Source organism: Pieris brassicae, chromosome 4, assembly GCF_905147105.1.
Source record: "Pieris brassicae chromosome 4, ilPieBrab1.1, whole genome shotgun sequence".
Lineage (NCBI taxonomy): Eukaryota > Metazoa > Arthropoda > Insecta > Lepidoptera > Pieridae > Pieris > Pieris brassicae.
The window spans coordinates 20,760,923-20,788,643 of NC_059668.1; the positions used below are offsets into that span (position 1 = coordinate 20,760,923).

General features: G+C 32.0%; 2 protein-coding genes across 6 annotated transcripts in view; both read left to right on the forward strand.

Annotated features, from left to right (window-relative positions):
• LOC123709075 overlaps positions 1-27,721 on the forward strand; it is a 159,979-nt gene that overhangs the window by 90,801 nt on the left and 41,457 nt on the right. For all 5 annotated transcript variants that reach the window (XM_045660180.1, XM_045660181.1, XM_045660183.1 and 2 more), the window contains exons 5-11: positions 1,152-1,374; positions 8,953-9,117; positions 12,371-12,451; positions 13,840-14,025; positions 17,217-17,345; positions 20,189-20,266; positions 22,569-22,637. In XM_045660180.1, coding sequence (XP_045516136.1) covers positions 1,152-1,374; positions 8,953-9,117; positions 12,371-12,451; positions 13,840-14,025; positions 17,217-17,345; positions 20,189-20,266; positions 22,569-22,637 — 931 coding nt within the window. The remainder of the gene's footprint in view (positions 1-1,151; positions 1,375-8,952; positions 9,118-12,370; positions 12,452-13,839; positions 14,026-17,216; positions 17,346-20,188; positions 20,267-22,568; positions 22,638-27,721) is intronic.
• Positions 24,369-26,263, forward strand: LOC123709076. Its single transcript, XM_045660185.1, has 2 exons — positions 24,369-24,530; positions 24,987-26,263. Exon 2 carries the CDS (start codon positions 25,002-25,004, stop codon positions 25,755-25,757), a length of 756 nt encoding a protein of 251 aa, XP_045516141.1. The 5' UTR covers positions 24,369-24,530; positions 24,987-25,001; the 3' UTR covers positions 25,758-26,263.

A 27,721-nucleotide genomic window follows, 5' to 3' on the forward strand; every position in this document is an offset into this window, starting at 1 on the left:
AGATTGTTTCGCGATAACGACGTGTCTGCACCCTTTGGGTTATGTCTTATCTCGGTTTGTTGTGAAATCAAGTGCTTATGTAAATTTTAAATGCAAATTACTTAAATTTATAATAGCAGGGATAATTTAAATGAAAAATAAAGATTTTGATTTTAGAAAACGTACTTTTACTTTTGATAGAATTCTATCATAGACTACTACTACTAGGTTATAATATGAGTCGGTAAATTTGTTTAATTATTCTAATTTCAACAAGCGGTAAAACTATAAACGTATCTGTATTTCAGTAAGTAACTTCTATTTGTTAAATACCAAGGCATGAAATTGTTGAAAATAATAAAAAGAAATTAAGCATCATTGACCTTGCCTACATATTTTTCTGAAGTTAACACACCATGCACAGGATATACACATACATAACATAACACATGTTTTGAACTCTAAGTATATATACCCAATATATTATTTCATGTAAAAAAAGTATGTGTTTTAATTTTTATATATAATTTCATTGAAAAATCTAATTTACACCAAATTTAAAGTATGATCAAATCAATTTTATATTATACATAAATTCATTATTATAACCTATATTATATGAGTTTCTTTACCTGCAAAGCACCCACTAAGTTGGCTTGCCATGGCCCGCGGTAGCTCTCTTTTATAGCTGCCCCAGTTAGTCTCGCCTAAACTTTTTGTTTTCATGTGTTCACTAAGACATAATGGAACATTACGATCTAGCCTAACTTAAGACTAATAAGTAATTCAACCCAACCAAAATTTGTTAAAAAGGATTTTTAAAATAAGGAAGTCTCCAATAACACTACTTACAGTATCTATTAAAGGGAAAACACTCTGTTCTTGTGTTTTATTTACTCTCAACATATGAAAAAAATATTAATTTCTCCAACATACTATACCCTGAAAAAACTATACAACTATAAAATATAAGACTAGCAGACGTTTACCTTGCGTAATGAAGCATGATGTTCATAGCACATTCCAGATTCAATTTGAATGTTTCACGAATTTCTCTGAACGTCCTGCATTTCGCTTTAAACATTTAAATTCGATACTTTAACATTTCTACATTTCCGCATCAAAAATTAAGGATAACATTTATATATTTATTAAATTAATGTTTATTTCAGAGCGTCATGTCCATCATCGCTATTTCACACATGGGAGACGTTTCTCCAAGAAGTGGACGCTGACGTCATGGGATTCAACAACGCGGCATCTTCTCTCGAGAGGACAGTGGCTGTGCCACTAATAGAGAAGACCTTCCACATGAAGGTTCAAGCGAGGAAGCTGTTCGCGCATCGTGAGGGCTGTGAAGTCATTCTTGGAAAGGCTGATGACCAACTTAATAAGGTAATTAGCTCTGAATATCTTTATCGCAGTGTTGGCTAAGTTGGTCGCTTGAATTTTCACCCTCTGTTCGTTTGTTGTACACCAATTGAGATGTTGTGACCAATATAATACACACAAAATATTCTCAATGCATGTTGTGGATACGTTAGTCGGGTTAACACATAGCGACTCCATTTGCCTTAATTCTAATAATATCACGCAACATTCTAACCAAGCCAGTTAGTTATTCTGCTTGTATTTTTACCAACACATATTCCATATAAGCTAGATAATTAACCTTAACCTTAAAAGTTATATCGATTTAATACTCAGTAAATGAACACTTAATAAAGTCTTCATTGAAGAAGCAACATAACTATACAACCGAATTACATTTTAATAATTTTGATCAGCAACTACAATATGCAAATCAAAATGATTGTCGTTTATATCTGAACCTGTTATAACTAATTAAACAGTACTTATCTGGAACTGGATATATTCGGTAGTAGATGATTTTAAAAAAGACATTAAGTTCCTATCTCATACCTAATCCGCTGTTTTGCTGGAAATCATTTTTCTTAACAATAATGTATAAAAATATTATTTTTTGTAACATATATGTTTATCTAAATTGATTTGTATGATCTATAAATAAATTAAATCATCGGCCTGATTATAAAAAAATTGTCGCAATGTGTCTGTTTCATCCTTTAACCACGAGCTGCAATACACTTATCACGGTCACAGTATATAGTTAATTATCTTCAATATGTAACCAAATATTTTTTTTTTAACTCCAACACAACTCTGCGCTAGTGATCAAATATTCCATACTCTATATCATTATCCTTATTGAATGGATGCGACTCTCCTGGGAAACCGTGTTTCCATTATCAAATTAATGACCGCGATACATAATACTTATTTGCTACGCCTCTATTGGCGTAATGGCCTCAGATCCTTGATTCCGCTTGGTTTGGTAATGGGCTATCATCATGTTAATAATAATAATAACAGAAGCCCGTCTAATTTCCAATCATAACAAAAGTAGAGTATAAAGCTTAGATTTATTATATATATATATATATATTTATTGTTATCCTAATATCTTAAATTCAGTACCGTTGATCGAAACCCCTTCAAACTCTTTCCAAAAATCTTCCCATGACTTCCTTTCTCCATCCGCTTCCTGATAATGCTTGTATTTCTTCTATCTATCATTTTTGTGAAGCCCTCATCTTCTACTTTCCAGGCCTTTCCATATAGATGTACTTAAAGCCCACCTGTGCATATATATTGTTATCCTAATATCTTAAATTCAGTACCGTTGATCGAAACCCCTTCAAACTCTTTCCAAATATCTTCCCATGACTTCCTTTCTCCATCCGCTTCCTGATAATGCTTGTATTTCTTCTATCTATCATTTTTGTGAAGCCCTCTTCTTCTACTTTCCAGGCCTTTCCATATAGATGTACTTAAAACCCACCTGTGCATTTTTCTAAAAGGTTGCGGGACAAAAATTGATTCATTAATCATATGTTGACCCTTCTGAAATTACATTGTTTATTAGCTATGGAGTAATTTGCTTTACTTTAATAAAATAAATATGTTTTTAGCAAAATATATAAAGTTATATCTTACACTTAACTAGGGGTCACAGTATCCCAATTCGGAAATTGAATGACTCAAATATCCAAATCCAATTTCCTTGTTTCCGGTAGCTTACAGTTACATTTCCGTTTTGCTTAAACAGTTCCGAATTCTTTTTACAGACTTAAAATCGTGGTTCGTGGTCATAAGAGAACCAGTCATTGGTATCTTCTACCTACTTAATAACTGACAATTTAATTTAATCATGTCCTAGTACCAAATAGCTTTAACGAAAACTAATCTTTGATGAAACATCTTAGTTAAAACATTCCAACACACTAATTGTTTTATCATCAATAGGCACTTAGATATTAAGAACTATAAGGTATACATTAAACATCTCTATAGTTGCTACGAAGCTTTATGTAAGATGATTCCGCGAATCCATTGCTTTGATAGTAAATCTAAACATCCCGTAGTCATGTTTCATTGCAACCGCTCAGCCCTTTGTTTTACTCGCCAATATAGTAAGAGAATTTCCCACCTATAGATAAAGCAGCGTGGCGATTTATTACTTTTAAAATAATAGAAATTTCAACAAATACTCAACATAATTGTATATTAAAGCCCTTTGATATACGCAAAATAAAACATATCCTGCATTTCATTTGATTGTAATTAATCAACAGCATATCTAGTTGAATTTGATACAGACGCGCTATATCCGTCATTCCATTTGAGCATTGTCACCTTTCCACTACGTTTTTATATATTCTCTCGTAAATTATTTCAGGTCCTCTCGACCCCAACTTGGTAACTCTATCGGACAAATTTTTTAGTCTAAAGACTGGTCTAAAGAGATATAATTGTAAATGTTATCATTACATATTATAATAGCCTCCAGCCGTGTCTCTGTGAGCGCTCAAAAACCTGATAACCCTAGAATTCCCTGACATATACATAATCCGCACGGACGAAGCTTCGGGTGGACTCTACATATTGTTAAATAATTATTATGAGAATAACGAGTTTCATATTTTTTTAATTGGATCGTTATCTTTACGCCAGGCAAATAATTAATTTGATGGATCAGCGTAGCACATATTAATTGCGCAAGCTATTTACATTTCTGAATTGCTTTGTTTGAATTAGAAATTCACTGGAATTTATATTAATTATAAATGTTACGGTGGGCAGTGTTCGTCTAGTGGCTTCAGCGTGTGACTCTCAACCCTCGTTTGTAGGCTTTTTGGGTCAAAGGCAAGCCGGTTTTAGACCCGAAAAGTCCATCATCATGAAACAGATGCAGAAATCTGAGGACTGGAAAATTTGTAGCGCCACTGAATTTTTAATATTTTATAAATGTAACACAAATTCACAAAGGAAGTGAAAATGTTGTAACTCACGTTTTTCTCGAGCGAAAGCATTAGTTTTTAGTTATTAACAAAACAAAAAAATGCACGATGTAGCTAATCATACAGACGCTAGTCGCCATACTAAATTATAGTTCTTATGTACGAATACACGGAACAATAGAAAATAATCAATGATTTGTAATACTATTTAAACAAAATTCAAAATTTAAAACCAAACAAAATTGATATTTGTTTAATAAATTTCATAAAGCTAGCTTTCACGTCTATATGGGAGCTTTAATGAACCAAAGCAAAAACTTATAACTTGGGAACTGTTATCTGTTAGAAATTTAAGCACTGACAACCTTCAAGCTCCAACACCGGAGTAGCTCAGCTTATATCTTACTTCAAACACATTACGTTGAACACACTACCGCGGCATCGCATGGAGGGAAGCGGATAAGGCTCTGCTGTTACCGCATCCCGCTTAAGGCGATTTTGGTGGCGCCTTGGGGTTTCATCATCATCGCTAGTCCCACATAACCCTCCCGCATTAAGCAGTCGCGCCGCTGTAGGATATGCGCAATGCATTTCCCCTACTATAATTTTTTTTATCTTGAAACGCCTCTACAGATTGTTACAAGTTGTATTGTATAATTTTAATTTTTAAGTATTCTTTTATTTCTTGAACTGAGACTCCAGGTTACATTGAACGTCAAAGATTTGTTAAAATAATATCATCACTTGCTCTGTATATATTTATAACAATTAAAAAACTCGTATTGAAACAATTTATAAACTTAGAACTTTCATCCATGAAACAAGCTTCAAAGATGCAAGGAACGAAGAAGGTATCAATAGCCACTCCATGTGTCTTTATCGTTCCGTGTAAGGTAATTACTTGCTTATAAACTTTAAGAAAACTCAATCGCCACTTAGAATCAATTTAAAAAGAAAAAGATTAGTTTTTAGTTTTTTTTTTATTACTTTAAGGTTCTATATTTTTTATATTACATTTGGCTCTGCACTTCTTGCACTCATCATTTTCCTTTTTTTCGTTTTTCTCTTACTATGGTTGCCTGGAAGGAATCGCTTATTAGCGAAAAGGCCGCTCGTTGAATCCCTTGTAATTTTTATGTATTGTGTTATTTGAGTTTCTTTTATTTTTATTGCAACGAAGTATTAATAAATAAATAAAAAAAACATTATACACCGTTAATCTCTGACCTACGATGCCAAATATAGACAGACACTTCAAATATATGACATACCTTTTTCTGTCTTTTATAAATGTATCGTAACTGTTTCATCTGGGGACACAATAATTAATTGTTTAAATAATCATATTAAATATCCACATAAAACTCTTTGTGATATATAAAATGCTAGTATAGCAAAAGTTTAGAAGCAATTACTTAACCAAAAAGCTAGTCCTTTTGTTGAGTTCTCGAAATTCTTAGAAAATATAAGAGAAACCTTTGCACAGGTGAAATTGTAAAGGATTTTATTCCACAAAAGAAATCCTCAATTCACATGACTTGACCACTGTGGAAAGTCTCTTTGCAAATATTTTCATCTTGTTAGGCAGAAATATCTATTACGAAATATAATGAAACATAAATCTCATATAGACCACTATATTAAAATATCCCAACTATTCATAATTTTATATAAATAAAAAGTCAGTAGCGCTACAAGCTTTTTAGATCTGGGCCTCAGATATCTGTATCTATTACATGATCATTTGTCAATCTAATAGGCAAGTAGGTGAGCAGACTCCTGCCTTACACACGCTGTCGTGTTTTTAGGTCTAAGGCAAGCCGGTTTCCTCACGATGTTTTCCTTCACCGTTCGAGCGAATGTTTAATGCGCATATAGAAACAAATTCCATTGGTGCACAGCCGGAGACCGAACCTACATTCTTGGCATTGGAGTCGCACACTTGAATCCACTAGGTCATCACTGCTCATAATTTCATATAACATTTAAAATTCACAAATACTTCACCCTCATTAAAGGCGTCGACAGGTCATGATGATAGGTTTTTTTATAATTTTTCGCTAACTATCGATAATTTTATCGAGGCAAATTAGCCATCTGGACTTAAATTCTTAAAATATAATTAATAAATATACAAAGTGGAACAGTTTATTGTCTAAAATACCATCCGTATCACCTCGACGTACGTCGTTCCACAACTGAGCGTTTTCTAAGGCAGTTTTTTGCTACGCACCACTACTATGTGGAACCAGCTGCCCACTGAGGTATTTCCTATTCGACTTAGTCCTTCAAGAAAAGAGCGTACCAATTCTTGAAAGGCCGTCAACTTGCGAGCCTTCTGGCAATGTGAATGTTCATGGGCGGCGGTATCACTTAACATCAGGTGAGCCTCCTGCCCGTTTGCCTTCTATTACATAAAAAAAGCATTTAAAACCCAGTCCGCACTAATCGTCTAATCGGATCAACTGAATGAAGTTTAATTTGATTGGTCTGGTATTGTTAGTACTTGGCAAAGCTGTATAGGTTCTAAAACAATTGAAAAGGGATTTAATTAATCGGGTAAGTGGAGTTCTAAGTCCCAATTGTCTCTGTAACAATTTTACTTCGGTATAGTTTATGTATCTAAAAATAAAACACTTTTTTACATCATCTAAAATTTTACACATACACGCTTTTTGGCCATTATTTAAAATTTTTTTTTAGTATGTTTATGAAAAGATGGTTCTTTCAACATCATTCGTCGCTTTCTGTCAAATCATGTTGACGGTATGATGAAAAGAGAAGGGTTCATACCCTTCTCTTTTGTTAAGTTCAGTTAAGTTTCTTAGTTTATAATAAGAACTAAAACAATATGGCCCCTTGTTGGCCTTAGACGCCTCAAGTTTTACTGCCATCGCAATCTATTTCGTGCTTATTGCGTCCAACTTCGGGCTATAGTTTCGAGGTCCTTGAAAACCCCTTCCCACGAACGTAGCTCAGTCTACCGGGTTTTCTCTAGCCACCAGGTTGTGATTTCAGTAAGGACCTTGAGGTTCTCTCGTTCGCCATTCTGTGTATGAGCCGGTTGCATTTTATGAATTGGATGATGTTGGCGTCGTCCAGGATGTTGTTAAGTTATTCATTGTAGCGATTAAGCCAAACACCATTATCGCAGTATTTGCTTACAGTTTAATTATTACACAAATTCGCTTTTTCCGATGTCTTAGAAGGATAGAAATTGTCTAACCTTTAAATGTGGTAACTCATAAGAGTTATCTGCCAGTATTTATCACGGAATAGATTAATGGCAGCTCTGGCTAACCACCAAACTAATTACTCGATATTTAAGACCTAAGAGGAATAAATATACATTTTATATTCAAATGCGAATGATATATAATCTTTATATCATTAACAACTTTTTTTTACACAGAAACATTCAAATAAGTATACTTAATTTCTTTGCACCGGCTATTAACAGTTATGAGGTACATAACAAGAACAAAATAAAAGAATACAAAGAAACAATAACAGTGAATAATAAATAGAAGTTATTTAACACATTTATTTATTTCCAACTTACAAACATCAGTATTTACAATATTCTTAACCTTTATAGTATTAATTATGGATAAATAGAAAATTTTATAAAAAGTCCCTGTGGCAGTGAACCTTTAATGCTGGTATTTACTCACTGTATTACGATACTTATTCATTGAGCGAGGAAATTCCAAGCTCTGGGGTTTTATAAATTAGGTTAGAATTAGACCTATTTGGTTGGCGGAGTACACGAGCTGCCCAGTTTAATGAATAATAATAAAATATTGCTTTTATAATCGGATTGGTAAAGTTTAATGATATAAAAAAGGTAAGAAAAGACACAGGCGCCATATTCGGTCCAAAAACTATTACATAAATTTATTTATGAGAATCAATAAGTTTGTTCATAGGGTTCGGAAAAAAGTGGAAAAAGGTTGAAGCTTTTTGTATCAAGTAGTCGAAACGATAATATTCTATTTATTATACTAGACGCACAAAATCGGAACAATGTATGTTCCATTTTAAACGCACGAAGCAATGCTCAACCAAGCATTCAAATATTTTTGCTATTCAATTAAAAATTTTTTTAACAATTCACACAACAACACATGCAAGGTTACTGGAGTTGACTATCTATGTATAAATAACGTTATTAGGGCTTTAAGAAAACACTTTTTAAACGGATTGAAGCTATGTATTATTATTATAAACTTATAATTATTTACATAATTTTAAATGTATTATTTATTAGGGCTACTAGTTATGTAGTTAAGAAACTCCCGGAGCCCATATCAAAATATAAAGGTGCAGTTTGAACAGAGATTACGCTATCGCAGTGGAGAATCCCCCTCTGAGCGTCCACCATCGGAACATCTAGCATTGGATGATGGAAACACAGAATGCCCTTTGTATTCTTGGGGCACCTCTACGCTAAAAATCTTTATTTCCGAACCAATTCGACTTAGGGTCTAGAAGAGAGCGTACCAATTCTTAAAAGGCAAAAGGCTCTGGCATTGTGAGTGAGACAGACTTATCTCATAAGATGTATATATATTCTTTCTCATGTTTATTGATAAATAAATAAAGGCACCTACATAAAGGTTATTTTAATTATTATTTGTATTACTTTCAGAGTCGACAAGAATACAGAACAGCCTTCCTGAACTACTGCGACAATGCGAGTCCTGTCAACCTCGCAACATATTACGACTCGCACAACAACTACGTGCAACAATTGACAGCCACAAATGCAATGATTGAACAATATCATAACCATACACTGCCCACTATATTACAGGTAAATTCGTTTAAAGTTTATTTTGCTGCCTTTTTATACAGAACTGGAAACACGCTTAGCCAGATGCGGCCTTTTGGTGGGCACGCCTGTCCTACCTATACCTATTCATCCGTCGCTTATATGAACCCATATGAAACTGTATAAAGGCAGGCATTTCCTTTACAAAAAAAGTACAACTAAAACATAAAAACTGCAAATCATGAGGACTCAGGCTCGACTACTAATTGAGTCCAAAAATATTGAGTTTGAAAGAACACGTTGTTGAAGCAACCCTGTCCCCTGGCTGATGTGTGTGATGACGAGGGGCTGGCTGTGACGTCATTCGTCCAATCGTAATACTGCGCTTTGGTCTTTGATAAAGTCATTAAGCTCTTTAGTACGGTATGGAAATGGTCACGTGTTAATGTCAATACAAACTTTATTAGCTATCGATATTTTAGGTGAAATAACAGTGTTTAAATATTTATTTTAATGACGAAATTATGGCGTAAAAATCAATTTATTAGATTAAAAATATAATTTTACGGTATAGATGAAATTCATGTCAATGTTGTTTATATGTAGCTGGTCTGGTACAATAAAAACACTGAGAATTTCATGTATCATTTATTTGTATGATAAATCTGACTTCAAAATACTGTAATATATAAGGCTTCTGATTTGAGATTAAAGACGCAATGCTGAATGCGAATGTCAGAAGATTAATTAAAAATGATGTCATGGATTTGAAAGCTACATAGAGCCATCTCGAGTTTGAATATAGATATTAATTAAAAATCTTGCCTCGCAATGAAAATTTGATTCGAAAATGAATTGCTAAAGGCAGAAATAGATTACGCGAAAATATTTATTTTTAAAGTTATTAAAGTATGTTTTATCATTTATTACGGTTGGTTTTTTTTATAAGAGATGGTTGTCCTGTAAGCCAGCTTGGTGTTAAGCATGCGACAGTAGTGACTGTTTTCCAGGGAATATTTTTTTTAAATTTATATTTATATTTACAACTAGCAGACCCGATAGGCGTTGTCCTGCATGATATTTCTAGCGAATAGGATATAAAACAAATTATGAAAATACCGACTGTAGTACCATCTGCCTGGCGGATTTGTGAATCTAAACCATCCAGGGCTCCACCCAAACACATACAAAAGGAGTTCATTGACATACAGTAGAATTATATGTAAGCTATCCTATATTTTATGTTATATAACTGCACACGGTGTGCAAACGTGTGTGTGTGACGCGTAATTTATATATATTAAGATAGAAGCAACAATAGAAACACTACTATATAAGCAAACAATAAAAACTAATTGCACCTAAAACAAACTAAACACACCCCAGACGTGTTTTGACGTTTATAATCAATGTATGATTTTAGATATACAATAATTGTGGTTTTATTTTATATTAATAGTGGGTGTATTGTAAATTCAAGCGCAAAATTCACGATTTCCCCGGAACGCGAAAGCTGTAAATATTCTTGGTTTTACATGACATACACTATACATAGAATCCAGATTAAACATTCTCATCAATGAGCTAGGTATACTGGATAACTGGATCCATAATTGCTCCCCCATACATAAAAATCTTAATCAATTTAATTATTTTTTTTTGTTTAATGTTTATTTTGTTTAATATTTGTATGATCTCTACGTGTATGTCATGTTTGCCTTTAAGTGCTTGTCACATAAAAAAATGTATTTTGTGGTTATTTTACCAATGTATCAATGCCGAGCGTTGGCAAGTTTTTATCAATAAATAAATCAAATAAAATAGAATAACGTAAAAAAATTACGGCGTCTAAGCTGTTGGATAATGAAGCTTAGTTACCCAGATCTTTTATTAACAAGGAAACTCAGTTCCTCTATTTTTTAATATGCGAACAAATAATTCTCCAAGTCAATTTTCGTAAATATATGAACATTTATAAAATTAGGTCTGGGCCTCAGATTTCTATATTTTTCATGATCAGTATGCCTGACAGACACGTCGACTTTTTGGGTCCTAAGGCAAGCTGGTTTCCTGCGCCGTTCGAACAAAAGTTATGTTCGCACATAGAAAGAAAGTCCATTGGTCGGGGATCGAACCTATGACCTCAGGGATAAGAGTCGCACGCTAAAGCCACAAGGCAATCACTGCTCTACGATACAATCAAAATGCTTTTACGAATATTTAATATAATAAAAGTGAAGTAAAAAGTTTACTCTTTTAATAAAACATTTTTTCATTAATTTTTTTTTATTTTTGGACCAGATTGTATCGTACATCGGTACAATTTCAATCATAGTATATATTTGTATAGAATCGCATAGAGAATAAATGAGATTTATTTGAAGTGTGAAAAGGCATTATTTTTGTAATTCTGTGTTTACTTTTAAAAAATAGCTGTTACTAGACCAATGTTTTTATACATAATGATGTACAGTAAATGTTATATATCTATTTATCTACAATTATGGTGAGCATAAACGTTACTAAAGATTTATAAACAATCAAAATTTTAAATATATTTGTAAATATAACAAAAATACAATAATAATACAATAAAATTCCAATAAATGTTTTCCTTATTATTAAGGAATATTCCTATTTATTAATTTTATTAAAAAATAAAAATGATGTTTGTTAAATTTGACAGCTGGTCATGGCCTTGATAGCAACATATTCCCGCTCAATCATAAAAAGTAAATCAGTAAATAGCATTGTTATAACAACAATTCTTATCTGATTTCATCACAGCGTTAACACAATTTAACAAAGTATTACTCTTACAATACTGATGTAGCTTAACAAGATCTGCAAGAACACATGTTTAATAAAAGCAAACACTTAGAAGTATGTAAGAAATAAGATATACACGTGTGATGACATGAGGACTTACGAATCAGGCGCAGCGCTAACCAGATCTATGCCATTTCCTCGCAATCGAGTAGCCCGCGATATCGCGGCACACATATCCCGGAGGGTTTTTTTGTACCAAAGAAGTCACCAGGCTGATACAAAACACAATTTATATATATTTAACAAAGGAAATAATAAAAATGTAAGGTTGCTAAAACGACGCGGTGAAAGGTCGTTAATAGTTGCGGAGTACGTTCACCGTGAAACTGATTTCCTAAAAATAAATACTAGCATTTAATTCATTTCAAACGCCTTTATATAATTTTTTTATGCCTTTGTGTATTATATCTTCTTGATAACTTTATTTGGATATTTACTAAGTGATTTATTCCCTAATTTATTACAGGAATTGGAGGAAATTTTAACGGACGTAACGACTGCAGTCAGCGATGCTATTTGTCAGGATGGAGAAATTATGTCGGAAAAGGTATTTCAATATTTAAGGATAAGACGTTAATTTGAATAGAAATAAAGAATTTAATTAAATTACATTTCTTCATATATACTAACTTAAATCTACATTTATTATTTGTTTCTTGATTATTATAATATAATTGATTTTTTCAGCTTGATGGTACATATTTTCAATGTCGTGGTATCAATTTTTTTACTAGTAGGTTATTCTTTTGTAACCCATTTTATTTTTTATAGGATAAAAGGTAAACGTATATTATATAGATGTTAGGGACTTAAAGAAAATATTTTTGTTAAATTTAAAAAAAAAATGCATATTCAATGCTGTATAAATGCAATGTTAATTTAAATTAAAGTCATTTATTTCACTTTGGCCTATCAAAATTACACGTTAACAATATTTTAAAACTTCCTCTAATTGTCCCTCCCAAGTAGTTTTATATGGAGAAGAAAAACTCCATACTTATTTTTTTTTATTTTTTACAATATTTTATATACATTAATTATATGTAAAGACCATGTACCTAGAATAATAAAGTACTATATTAAACCAAAATAGGCGCATTGTATTTTAAAAAACAATGCAACAGATAACTAAATTATAATGGTGGGAATATGGGAGATTCACATATCTTGCAAATATAAATTTTACATTTACATTATAAAACATTAAATAATTAACATACAGTCAAACAGCTACGTTAAAGTTGATTTCTTTTTAAAAAAAAAATTGAAAATATAAACCTATAATAAGATTTGCTACCAGTTATTTAGTAGTAGTAGTTTGTCTAGTTTGATAATATATATCGAATGTATCTTAATTTAATCGGATTTAAAAAAGATCCTCATTATAATTATTAAAAGAATATTTCATCATAATTCTATAGAGTAACGTTTTAACATATCGCAAGGCAGAAGAGACTTTCAGCAATGTGGTTGTTAATGAAATTGTCGGGAGCAGACTTCCGCAAGTGAAGTTCTGTGTTAATATCTTTGGTTATTAATATTACATTATACCTTTGAACTTTACTTTATTTAATAATATATATACCTTAATTTATTTACGTTTTCGATGCGTTTATGTATAGAAGCTATTTCCTGATATATAAAAAAAACGGGGTTCTAACTTCCGTTTAATTCCTCTAAGCATCTAATACGTACAATTCTATAGCGTGGGTTTCTTGAATAAGATTTATTAGATCTGTATTTTTAAAAAAAACATGGTTTTGACACCAGACATTCTCTATCTACCTTTACTTTGCTAATGTCAGTTATAATTGCAATGGATTATGACCATAAAAAAGAGAGTTATTTTTAACACACGAGCAGGAACATTTGAATTAAGTTTTTAGCCATTATATTAGAAAAACAGTGGCCTAAAGAAATTTATTATCCTTACAGTGTACACATCAGCTAAGAAGATACGAGTCGCTATGCACACAGGCACGTGCGGTGTCCAGTACTGCTGATTTGGCCCATCTTGCGAGGACACTCCTGACCAACCAACCACCTATGAGGGCTCCAATTAGGGCCTTCCTGCCGCCGTATCCACCAGAACCTGATGACTCACCAATAGACGTACCTGCGGTAATAATATCTACCTGCTATTTTAGTGCTCAGATCCGATAAGAACTTGGAGGTAACACAGAAGGAAAAGATCACGTGGCCGTTCACCAAGCATATGGATCGATCAAGTGAAAGTTTTATCGTCCTCAAATTTCACGATAGGCGCTGGAGAATACCAGTGGAAATTGTTCGCGCCAGATGTTTCCTTGCTGACCTGGACTCTCAGACCAGAGCTACCGACTGAAAATCTCTCTATTTTAGGACCCTATCAATGCAGAATTAGAATTTAGACGTTTGGAATAATGTAATTACGAAACGAATTTTTTTAACAAAAAGTATTTGCTGTCAATTTCATCGTAGCAGAGTAGTTTCATCTGTTCTTGATCTTTTCGATTCGATCTAGATATATTATTTTTTTTCTATTTTTTTCAATACCTAATTATATTTAGGTACCGTCGATTGTATAGGGGTTACGCCCACAAAATTAGGCTAGCACTTAGTCAGGTTCTAAAAAAAAACTTTTTATTCATATAAGTTACATCTCTTTCAAGTTTTTATATCACATATTCATAGTGGATATAACTGGTTAAACATTATTTAAAGAATTCTTTTGGGCTTTTATTGTTCCTGTCAAAAGTCAGGTAATTGTCAATGTCAAATATACAAGATCGATTCCGTATATAAATCTCTTTAGAATATAGGAATAAAATCCCATTATCAGGTTGTGAAATTGACTGCTCAATTTGAAAGGGCAGCTTAAAATCTCAATTAACGTAAGCTACGAGGTCGGAATTGCATCGCAGTAAATAAAAATGCTAAAATATTTTTATCTGAAAATAAGTTTTCCAATGTTCCTAAGCGTCGTTATTAGTTGAGCGAGCCACGAGCGCTGGAAGATCATACAAATCTGTGATTAGAACGTTCGCATTTAATACTAGACATAGGCTAAAGACGCATGTTACCATAGCTACCAATTTTATAGAGACATTAACAGTAACCATTTACAAGTATGGTGTTTCGAGTCTGGCCAAGTTAATAAGGCCAATGATAACTATCTTAGACGGTAGACGCCTGGAGCAAACGGAGACAGCCCCAGTCACAAAAATGTTTCTCAAAGACGCAGACGCGTATACAAACACGTAAAGAAAAGCCGCTCCCTCAGCACATGGCACAGATCCTGACTGGCCACTGGGCTTTTGGACACTATTTATACAGATTAAACCTGAAGCCCCGCGTGCGACTGTGGCGAATGAACCGACCATACTGTGGTCACCAAACATTCACTTGTTGACCGTCCGACTTTCGAAAGAGGTGCGATCTGGAGATGGCATAAAAGTATTCCGTGAAGGGCTATCATACATGTAGCTAGATCCAAGCTGGAAATGTCAAATATATCTGTAAGATAATTAGCAAATGATGCGGATGCAGACAAAGATATATCATGAGGATATTTCCAGAGTATCCAAGTGGCCCGCCTGGACCTGGCGGGAGTCACCCGGGAGACTGAAGTTTAAGCAAATAAAGTCTCTTTTGAGGAACATTTGAATTTACCTGCTTCCCAGCTACCCTGCCTGACTGCGAGCCCGATAGGCTACTATGTATGGCCTATGTATAAAAAAAGCTATTGGTCTTTTAAAAGATTTCCAGCTCTTAAATTAAACAATCATAGACTTTTCATACCAAAATAAATTGATTTAATAAAACAGAAAACAAGCGGCTGTTATCTTAAGAAATTACGTCAAGTTAATATGCAAAACGAGTCGTGTCAAAGTTTTGCGAATAAATTGTATTTAAACGCTTAACGAATTACGTATGATTCGATTCCCGTATATTTATTCCAGAACTTTACCATATGGGACTAGGGAATCTCGGCGTAGGTCCCCAAAGGTCGACCTTTTCTCTAGTTACGTCTATATTAGAATAATACTTACCATACCATTACAATAAAAAATATATTACGTAAATAGTACTCTAGAAACTAAAAAAATCAGAACTTTCTCTGTTTTGCTATAAATATTTATATACCAAGAATTGTATTAAGAAGCGGTATCTTTTCATATTGTTATAAATACGAAAAATAATGAGACAGACCCTCTAAATCCTTATAAGAGTCTTTATGCCTTTGAGCGATCATAATACGATTATATTCAAATAAATATCGGACCATGTAATAAAGAAGAACATTATTATGTTATTAATTTTAGTCTTTAGTCAAAATTATTAACTCACAATATCACTTTATTTTATTTCTGTTTTACGCAATTTCTGAATTTTATTACAACATAACATTTTTGACGTCCCTAAAAGTCCCTAGAATGTCGATGAAAATAGAATAAAAACACAGTGGCCAATTAAGTCATTAAAAGATACTAGCTTTGTTTGCGACCAGGAAAATGACAAATGTGAATCTCTTTTTTATACACAACTATAATTACGCCATTTGGAACCAAAACTTCATGAAGAAATGTTGCGGGTAGGCGCAACGTCATCATCCAGTCCTCGTTAATTAATCAATTAAAAATTGTAATTATTGAAGATACGGAATAAAAAGTAAATAACAGACATTTGTAGTGAAATATGAATCACAGGAAAAAATATTTTCTTCCTTGGAACTGGAAATTAATCAGTAATCTCATTTTCGTAAAAATCAAAAGAACTAAAAGTGCGTGAACTATTATAGTGCAAGGAAAATTTATTGTCGTGTATTTTCGGAAACTAGAAACAAAAATATTTTACCGTACACATTTTATTTTATAAAAAAATAAAAGAAGGGATATTACCGAAGGCTACAAGAAAAACTACTAAGCTGTAAACGAAACCGAATGTAGTTCCACAGAGCTAAATAGAAAGAGTAAACTGTACCAACTACACCTCCAGGACGACGGGAATCGACAGAGAAAACGGCGGTCCAAAGCGCAGCAGCTTCGACAACCCCTTCCCGACATATATATAATAACTTATGACTGTGATCTATTAGGAAAATACCTATTTAGCAAATTTAATTGTGAGTTGTGATTTTATATAATTGTAACTTAATTTTTGACAGCGACACGGCCACTACCTTATTGGGAGGAGGCCCTAGTTTTAATTTAAATTATTGACTGTCTAAAACCACCCTGGAAATAGACATTAGATTTTTATTTTCATTAAATAATTCTATATCTCTGCCATATCGATTTGTAAGTAAAACCAATAACTTTTATTCATTGCAGGAGACAATGCCTCCTGTGCTGCGAGGTGAGATGTTACTCGACCGAATGGGAGGAGGTCAAGCGAGGTTAAACTATGAACAATTGAGAAAAGACGCGATTGATCTCGAGTTACAGATAAAACAATTGCAGGTATTATAGGGATTGATTACTACGTCATTGGTCAATTCATAGGTATGCCTTGACTTCTGTAGCTGAAGTTGAACTTATTTTTCTTTCAGTTTTTTATCACTCTAGCTTTCAGTTTTTTATCACAGTGTTAATACTAAAAATGCTTGCTTATCCATTGATACTGCCCTTAATATTTATATTTATCTACAACATTGAGCAAATGGGAAGGAGGCTCAAAATTTTGTTGGTATGAATAATTTTGAAGACTCGGAGTTTATTTTAACTTAATAATAAAAATATACGAGTATTAAAAAAATTATTTCTTTTAAGAGATTAGAGAATCAATCATTAGTTTTACATTTATAGGTTTTGAATCCTTAATTCTGTACGAAAATCTTTAATTGAATACTAGCTAGAAATAATTAAATTAAGTGAACGATTTGTTTTTGTCACAATATAGTTAATCTTATATAACTTTAACGCTATACCTTATCAGTTCATCAAACATATACACGATCATTCGCCTGTCTTGTACACGGGTTTGAATTCTAGTAATAAATAAACGACAATGTTTATTGGTTTTCACTAACTTTGTGAATATAGTTATTCCTATTTACCAATATCTCACAAGGTATCCTATAAAAAAGAACGTAAAATCTCTCTATAGAAAAAATGATCTATTTTTGGAAAGAGAAACTGGACCTGGTTTCCCAACGTGGTGCCTCCCTATGGGCAATTTGATTGTTAAGAAAATTCGAAAATGATCTGGAATTTGTATGTCAGTTTTCATTATGTTTTGAAGATTTATTAACTGTATGTATTTCTTTAACAATTTCGAAATAATTACTTCCTAAAACCTATCATTAAGTCAACAATTCAATTTTTATATAAAAATATTACATAGCAAGAATTTTGGAAAGGCTAAAGTATGCCCCACTATGGCACAAAAACATTGTTATAGTTTTGCTTATAGTGTTAGCAAAGTTGTAAGTCGGTGTACAAACTACTCGTTTGGTGGGTCTATCGAACAAAAATCTTAACTGAACGAACAATACTTTTATGTGAAATATGGTTTCCTAATATTTGCCAAACTAAAGGTTTCCGATATTCGATATCGAAAATAAACATCTATAAATCGTCTCGCGTCACATCGGAATTTAGGATCTTTCCTCCATTTTCTGTTCTAATTTATTTGGTTTCGTGTTACTTCATCACCTTAACGGCTGATAGGTATTTTATGTAATTTCCTTTGTGACAAGTTTCATATATGTCCCAAATTCAATTCATGATCCATTAAGTAATCATGTTATAAAAAGTAGCAGTCTTAAACTCTTACCAGAAGCATCCGTAATCTGTAATCTTATTTTTAATACCGTTTTCCGTGAGAGCTTATATCAAAGCCACTAACAGTTAATCAGGTGAACTGAGACTCCAGGTTATATTGAACGTCAAACATAAATTAATATCGTCATTTGCTCTATACAATTTATAACAATTAAAAATAATATGAGCGTGAAGTGTACACACGTAAGAAGTGAAACTTTTTTATGACCTTATTTTTCGAAAAATGATCTAATATATGCAACTACAGAAATTGGTTAAATAAAGTTAAATTAGATAAAGTTTTAAAGGCTTTTATTATCATAGACATGTATACAATTATTTTATCTTATTACTACGAAAATTATTACAGAATTTCATTAATTGTAATAGAATTATTACTATCAATATTATTCTTATTTTATATTTTTGTTATTAATGGGTTCGAAATTCACGCGTAACCGATAAATGTGACGGTAATTTTTTTCCAACGCCGATAAAGAAGTTTTACTTCGAAAAACTTTCGTCTACGTAACTATCTTTATAAATATAGATAGATCTTTATAGATGCAAGGATCGAAGGTAACAAATAGCCACTTCTTCCTTGTATTTTTATTCTTCCATGTATAATAATTCTTTAGCTTATAAGCTTATCCAAAACACAAACGCCATTTTAAAAAAATAACGATAAATAGTTTATTTTATGAATTGACGTCAGGCCTATCATCATCGTCAGGTATATCATCATGATGTTGTTAGCCATGACATAAAATAGTTGGCAACTTCATAAACTGATAATTTCTGTAATTGAAGTTTGAGTTAAAACCTCCATTATCTTAAAATGATCTCAGACTTGTCCGGTCCAGTCACAAGTCTTACAACCAAGTCAACCACTAAGCCCAAAAGGTAGTCCAAAAGTAATTATACTAAGTCAAAAGAAGTTCCTGAATTATTGTTGTAAAATACATAATTCATACTACTTAATTAGCTTCTTTGTGGCGCGTTCCTATGATAATATTCATGAGTGATTAATTAACTACGTATAAGATTAAAATGTATTAAAATGCTACCTAACTTTGCAATATAATTACTTTTATGATGTCCCATATTTTTAATCCAGATACAATATTTATTATTTCGTCGGGAACAGAAACCGGAATAAGAGTCGTGATTTTTAATAAACGTACCTATTATGTGCCTTCCAAAAATACATATAATTGAAACGACTTGTGTACTATTTTCAAAGCACACCGCAATAAAGAGGCGAGAATTGAAAACTATATGGTTCCTGAGTCAACGGAATGCTGCGTAATAGAGAATCGTCACTAACAAAAGCTTTAATCCGTATTTAAATTAAATTATTAATAATTACAATGCCTGAGAGATTAAAATTCACAGCTTCAGGTCGTACTGATAGAATAGAACTATATAATTCTGATATTTTTTTGAAAATTTTCTTGAGGTTATTCTGTGAAGCTTTCGTCCAAACAAAAATTATCAATTTGTATGTCAAGAAAATATTAATACATACAATTTGTTCGCAGGAAGGTTTGGAGTCACTGATGCGTTTACAAAACCGCGGCCTCGAAAGTAATATATACAGCAAAGTGAATGAAATTCAAGTAAGTGCATTGATACTCTACTCTTTGTCACAATTTGTCAGTCAATTGTCAAGTGACAAATTATCTATGATTATAACCTAAGAACTAGGCTTTTTGGCACTCAATTCAGTCATGGGCGTTGTTTGGTGGGCCGTACGTCACGAAACAAATTATACTGCCACAAAAATACTAAATGTAAATCTTATTAATGTATTTTTGCATCCAGCCTCACACATATTTTGAAGACCATATCACTCCATATCTTCTTGTTCCTTTTTTTCAATTTTTGTCGTGGATCAGCCAAGCTCACACGAGTTTCATTCTACTCATAAAACACGAGCAAGTATGGAAACAATAGAGATTTAAGTTTTCCTATTTTCTTTATCCTGATTTACATTTTATAACAGCATTGTTTACCTCATGTTTATGAATAATATGAATGTATTTTTAGTCAATAGTTGAAAAGTTCGCGCTTATTTTTGTTCCGTGAATATTCGAAATCTCCATTAAAAATGAACGCACGATTAATTGCAGGCCATTGTTTTATTTATGTAAGGTAGGTATTGTGCATTCTATTTAATTGTTTTTCATGTGTGTCACAGATAACTATAGAGGTAAATGTGTGTTATCTGTGCACGAGCGCTAGTCTGTCTTTCAAACTTTATTTAATCAAAATCGAATACAGGAATAGAGCAAAACTAAGGGATAAAATTAGATACGGTGACTTCACGATGTAATAGAAGTTTGTTTCAAAGTTTCCTACTCAATCACGTCAAAACTGAGCGCTTAAGGCATCTGCAATTTAAGGCAAAGATGTAATATAGTGGATAGCATATCGATCTGCAACGTTTAATTACAGACATTCCATTTACAATAAACATAAAATCAAAATAATATGCAGACTCAGGAACAGCCTCTTAGCAGTGGCTAAAAATTTTCACGGGAGAAGTGTGTGCCTCCCTCGTCTATACAATTGTCATGTCCTAGATTATTTTCACAGTCCAAGAATTTCATGTTGGATTTTTAAGCACAATATTATACAAAGATCATCCAGTTCGCAGCCCCAACCAGTAGTAGGACTGCCATGTTACATAAGTTGATACGGGAAGATAGAAATACATTTTCTGCAAGTTCGTGCTTTTCACTTATACAAGTGTGAGCTAAGGGCGCAGAGTTGGAATACTCGAAGGAGGCGTTGAACTAGCTGTTTTAATCTATAATATGGAAGTTTGCTTCACGGAATGTACAATGACAAGTGACAGGGGAAAGCCAGAGACAAAATTTGGTGCAGACATCTGGAAAACATCAAAAACCGTAAAAATCAGTTTGACTTCCACTAAAAATTGGAACTCCAAATTTGTCGCCCGAAAAATCTGACCACTCCACCACTTCCTTTTAGCAAACGATCTATTGCAGGCAGTCTATGTATAATACGTAACAATGTATCATAGTGCAATGTGTAAGATGACACGGAGAATAGTGATGTAAAATGGTCCAGATCCATATCTGGATTCAAGTTGATACGAAGACACAAGAGTCTACTGAAATACCTTAATTCTACGTAAACTGTGGGCAACAGGTAGTAATTCCACATTGCTCTATATAAGTTATGACGGTTATGACGAGAACGATCTATCAAAGATTCATCTATCTAAGCATTCTCTTACGCAGGCCCGTGTTTCGTGTAGTAGAGTAACTCTCTCATATATCCTATACCTATGCCTGTTTGTAGAGTGTTAATGACCATTTAATAAATAATTGTAACTGGATAAACCTAGTAGGTCTATACTAAAATTTATCAAATTCTGTTAAACGTTACTAATATTCACAGATGTTTTTGCCTAAATTTCATTATTAAAAAGTTATCATGTACTATTTAAATTTTTCACTCTACTCAGTGTGAGCACCCAGTGGGCGGGGGCCACTCGAACGCCAAGTTTGACAGCCTGTACAAAGTATTCCTGGTGTATTTTATTATATTTAAGAAAGCGCCATCTAATAGAATTTAGATGTAACGCTAGCATGTTTACTACTAGTAAAAACAAATAAATTTTTTACCAACGCACTGCGCTAAACTATTCGGAATTTAAATTATTTTCTGTTTCCGTACAATCACCTAATACAATATTTAATCCATCATCAAGCATTAATTTGGTACTCTCAATAGATGAGTAAAAGTCTCAATAGATGGCGTAAACATAAAACAATTCTAGTTAGTTAGGTGATCTAGTGTATTATTAGCCTTTTAGATGGCGCTGAACCAAAACAAGTAAAAACATCCGCAGATAACACAGCAATTAATAAATTAATTTAAAAATTGCAGGAGGAGATTTCTATGAAGAAGTACGATTATAGAGCTACTCAATTACATCTAGCAGCAGTAAGAGCTCAGGTAAGTTTATAATAATTATTATAAATAAATAAGTTGACAGTATTTTATTGCAGTATTTTTTTCGTGGGCGGAGAAATATAAATAGAAAAATGCTCAATTAAACAATATATCCCACGAAAGGCTCAAATATATTAATTTGTTTAATTAATAAATTTAAAAAAATATATTTAATTTATTGTATAATTAATAAATAATTATAATTTAGTTTAGTTATTGGTTAACTCTAATAATTATTAACTAAACAGCGAAATTATCCAACTGACCATGTTCTTCTCCTCTATTATTATCTATAACAATAGAACGCAGGAAGAAAGCAAAAAAGGTTAAAATTGTCTTAGGTGCTGTGGTTAGTTGTTGTTTTACCAGGCCATAAAGTTTGTCAAAGAAAAGTTACTGTTTATGAAAACTTTTAGGTAATAATAATTTAAACTGTGTAATTTTATATCAATGTTAAGTTAGTTAATGTACATTAAAAATTAATTAATATTTTATTCATAGTAACCCTCATAACTCGGACAAAGCAGTTATTAAATAAGGTGACTCTTGTATAATAAAACATTCAACCGTTCATCAAAAGAAAACCTTCAACTTTACTCTTAAACAAAGAAACATTTTGAAAACTAAAATGTTATGCGCATGTCATGAAAATGTTTTGCTTCGGACCTTGCAGAGAGAGGTCACAATCAATAGATTTCAATATTTCCCGCGGATAAACTTAAATTACTTTAAGCTAATAATATATTTTCTCATTCAACTCATTGTATCACTTTTAATCAAGTTTACGCGAAGTGAAAGAAATAAGAAGTTATTGTAACTGGTAAGTTTTTAACAATTTCAATTTATTACTATTGTTTAAATTTTTATATTTAATAATATTTCAAACAAATACGATTTATTAATATACAAAGGAAAGTTATAAAGGTCAACGTGAATAAGTTTATTTAAGGATACAGCTGATGTCGCATTGCGCACAGCCTCCTGTACCTACCCCAGTCTGAGATAGGATCCCGCGGCCTACATAACCTACTCAATATTTGACGCGAATTAAAATAGCTAAATAAAGCTTATTCCGCTCATATTTAGTAAAATTAAATCATCACGACGGATACTAATCGTAAAATTAAGTTACTGGCCAAAATGGGTTGGATTTCCATGAAAAATCATATGGTGAGTAGCTATTAGTAAATTTATTTATGACAATAAATATAATTTGATAAGAAAAAAATATTGTCGAAACATCTTTTACTAAGTATTGATATTTATTGTTATTATACATAGCAGTTTATTTATTGTGAAATAGTTTCTAAAAACAAAAGTTAATCTAAGAAAAATGTGGGAAATTTAATCATAAATATAAGTTAGTGGATAATTTATGCAAAAAATACAGATACTAAATAAAAAAATAAATAAAACAAATCAAATTTTTCTACGGAATACAAATAACATACAATGAAACGGAATTTGACTTTTACAAATTTTCATTCCTTCAAAGAGTTCGTTGTATATCACTAAAATATATGAAAATACAACTAAATTATTATTTTACTTTAATAAAATAATAATTGTGTATTAGCGCCATCTAGCTATAATACTACATTTTTGTTAGTTGTTCAGTTTTTATTAACTCTTGTGGTAATTTATAATCTGTGTAGTGTCAACATCAAATGTCACGTCACCATATTTAATCACCAATAGGAAAGAGTGTAGTATTAATAAGCAGCCAATAGAAATAGCTGTCTTAGCCGTAATTTGTTTAGAAAATTATTGTGTTCGACAGAAAGTGAATTTCAATTCGAAGCGTGCGCTGAAGTTTTATTTGAATTTTATAATTTATCATTGATTATCGTTGTGAATATACTAGATGCTGTTTAAAAATTAGTTATACATCGGAAGGTAAGATTTCTATGTGATTATGTAATATTTTTAGCAAAAAACATATTCTTGTGATAAGCACAGTAATATTGTGACACAATTGTTTTATAACTATCCAATAATGATTTAATGAAAAAATAATTTTAAAACCGAGAATTGTGTAAGGGATAGCTAGTTACTTATAAACTTCTGAATATGTTATTATACATTTTTAACAGTTTGCTAACCTCTACTTTACGATGCGTAAAGGACCAATTTACGTTGTTTTATTTCTTTTCTACCAATATGTAGTTAAAATTTGATTAACTTTATTTATCTTAGACTTTGTTGACACAAACTTCGGTATAAATTACTTTGAAATTAGTCTCAACAGTTTGGGCGGGAAAGATCGCTGTCAGTACCTACTGTTTGTTGACGTTTCTATTTTCAATACGGTGAATAATTTTGCAGTAAACTTCCAAAATATTTTGTTTCCAGGACATATTAATTATCATGAAACAAATTACACCAAGAAAGGATAATTTAAAATATGATGATGAAAATGTGAAATATAAGTTGAATACTGTTTACGTCAACAGCGCTAAATCAAAGTCGAAAAAATCAAAGAAGCAAGATGACGATGACGGCGTTCGATACAAACTTGCACCAATAACACCTAAATCTAAAGCAATTGACAAAAGAAAGTCCAAACCCAAAATTAAAGTTAACTTTTGGAGTAATAAACATCTAGTGCAAAGTAAAAATGCAACAAATAAAAAAGATTCTAAGCAAAGGCATACAATTTGTACCACAGATCATTCAGATAAACAAAAAGTTCCAGTAGTTAAAGTTCGAAAACGGGTGTCCTTTCTGCCATCACCAGTTTTTACAGATGATCATGTGCCAATGGTGACTGTACCAGATGATTTAACAATACAACTAAACTCTGCAAATGCCAAAGCAATGGAGGATGGTTTAAATCTAATTTATGTGAATGAAACAGATATTAATAATTTGCATGAACAAAACAGAAAGAAATCAAAGACGTCAACAACTCAAACCAGTCCGCGAACCTCAAAAGGCTGTAACAGTGTTCAAACAAATTGGGGCAATGAAAATGAACTAGAGTTTTTCTCTAAATATGTTGTTCAAAAGTTGAGAAGAATGGAGACAAATCAACGCATTTATGCAGAAAACTTAATAAATACAGTCCTTATGTTCGGACAGTTGAGAAAATTAAATGGAAAATCAAAAATTTTAGAAGCGTAGCCTAAAAAAGATTTACATATTTGAGGAACTTGTAATAAACTTTTGTGTTAATTTAACAAAGTACATGTTTGCAATACTTTACAGATCTCACAAACATTTAACAACATATCATTTAAACCAATTTATGAGTGTAATATTTAAGACATTATTTTAGTAGTTTCCGGAAAAGATATATATGAAAATAAATAAGTAGATTAAATTTTTTACATCTAGTTATGTCACTGCAATATGACATGAAGTACAGTAGGTGCTATGAAGTAATGTTTAAGGTTAAATGAGGTAATCTTTAGTTAACGTTTACAATTTATTTGAATTAAGAAATGTTTGACTTGTATACTATAAAGGTACAAATTATTTACAACTTTTATAATAGTTGCATGTTTTTATTAAAAATTTAGTTTCCATAATACTTCAATACAAAGCACAATTTAAGGTAGCAAACTTAATCTTGTTCTGTATTATGGCTCTAAAATGTATTCTTGTTTCATTACTTTTAAATTATTTCTAATAAAAGTTAAGTTGACACCGAATCTGTTATTTAAATTATATCCTATTGATTAGCGTCCAGTTACAAAATTTCAGGTTTATACTGAATTTAATAAGATTATTGAATAACAATCTAATTTATATTTGACTAATAAATCTTAGGAATTAACAACACAGCATAAACATTTGTATAAGTAAAGCCGTTTGGCGTTTTATACCCACATGAGTTAAATGTTTAAACTGCAACAGACCGATCAACCGAGGCTTGTTTACTGCGCTGGATATCCTCCACCCTACATAGGGGTATATAACTTTATTGACGAATGCTTAACTATTAACTAGTACTGATGCAATTAAAACTTACTACTAAATTACAAACCAAAAAACATCGACTGTCACCACGCATATTACGACTGAAATACCTAAACTCCAAAATCAATCCTTGTAGTTAATATAATTAGTATAAAAGTGTTATTCAACCGGACTATAGTAACTTAAAATCTTGCTCATAAGCTGAGACTTGTTTATGACTCGTTGCCTAGAAACATCCAACGTGAGACTTAGGACGCAACATCGAACAACCGCCGCCTAGACAGTCATTAGTCGCCCGCCCGCCCTACACAGTGCCAGACATTCGCGTTCTAGCATTCGCCACGAGTTGTGCTACGTTAATATTAATACAGTACGTTATATTTTAAATCACGTCATCTTAGTTTTTTATAAATTAAATTATGATAACTTTTCTGCTTTCGCGTAATAAAATAAAAAAGATATTTGATATTTTTAAACGCTAATATCATTATCCTGCTAGTAATCACCGTTGCGCTAGTACTTTTAACAATGGATATTGTGCATCGCCTTCATTATTTGGTGTTATCACAAAAATCAGATCTTATGACTATGGAACGAGAACAAAGAAGCCGTGTGAGGCGGCAGTCAAGTCTACCTGATGCAAACAAAACAAGACAGCGGCTAGAGCAAGCATACTTTAATGATGTGAGTTTTTTTAATCATATTTTTATGTTTAAACTCATAATGCGCCAGTTGCAATAGTCTGTTCTACCAGAACAGGCATACTAGAAGGCTCACGAAGGTTTGGCCGGATGTAAAAAATTGGTACGCTCTTTTTGAAAGACCCATAATTTATTGATTATTTGTAAGATAACTAACCGTTTTTTATATAAGCTTCCATAGTTAAAGATATATTTGTATAAATTTGTTGACAAACAATTCGAATGAAAGCTTTTCGTAAAGACCGAATAACAAATCATCTAGTTGAAAGACTTAGTTGAATGTTTTCGATTCTATATTATTATAAATCTTTATCATTTTGATAAAGATACTAAAGACACGCACGCAATGAAATCATTACGAATGTCGCATAACGTTATTTTGATGTTCAAATAAAGATTTCAAATTATTGTATCGGTATCAAGACATTAGACCTATCTATTTTAGTATCACATAAAAACGTAAAG

Excerpts from the sequence above, each read along its gene's own strand:
- LOC123709076 (XM_045660185.1), top strand. The coding sequence starts at position 25,002 with ATGAAACAAATTACACCAAGAAAGGATAATTTAAAATATGATGATGAA.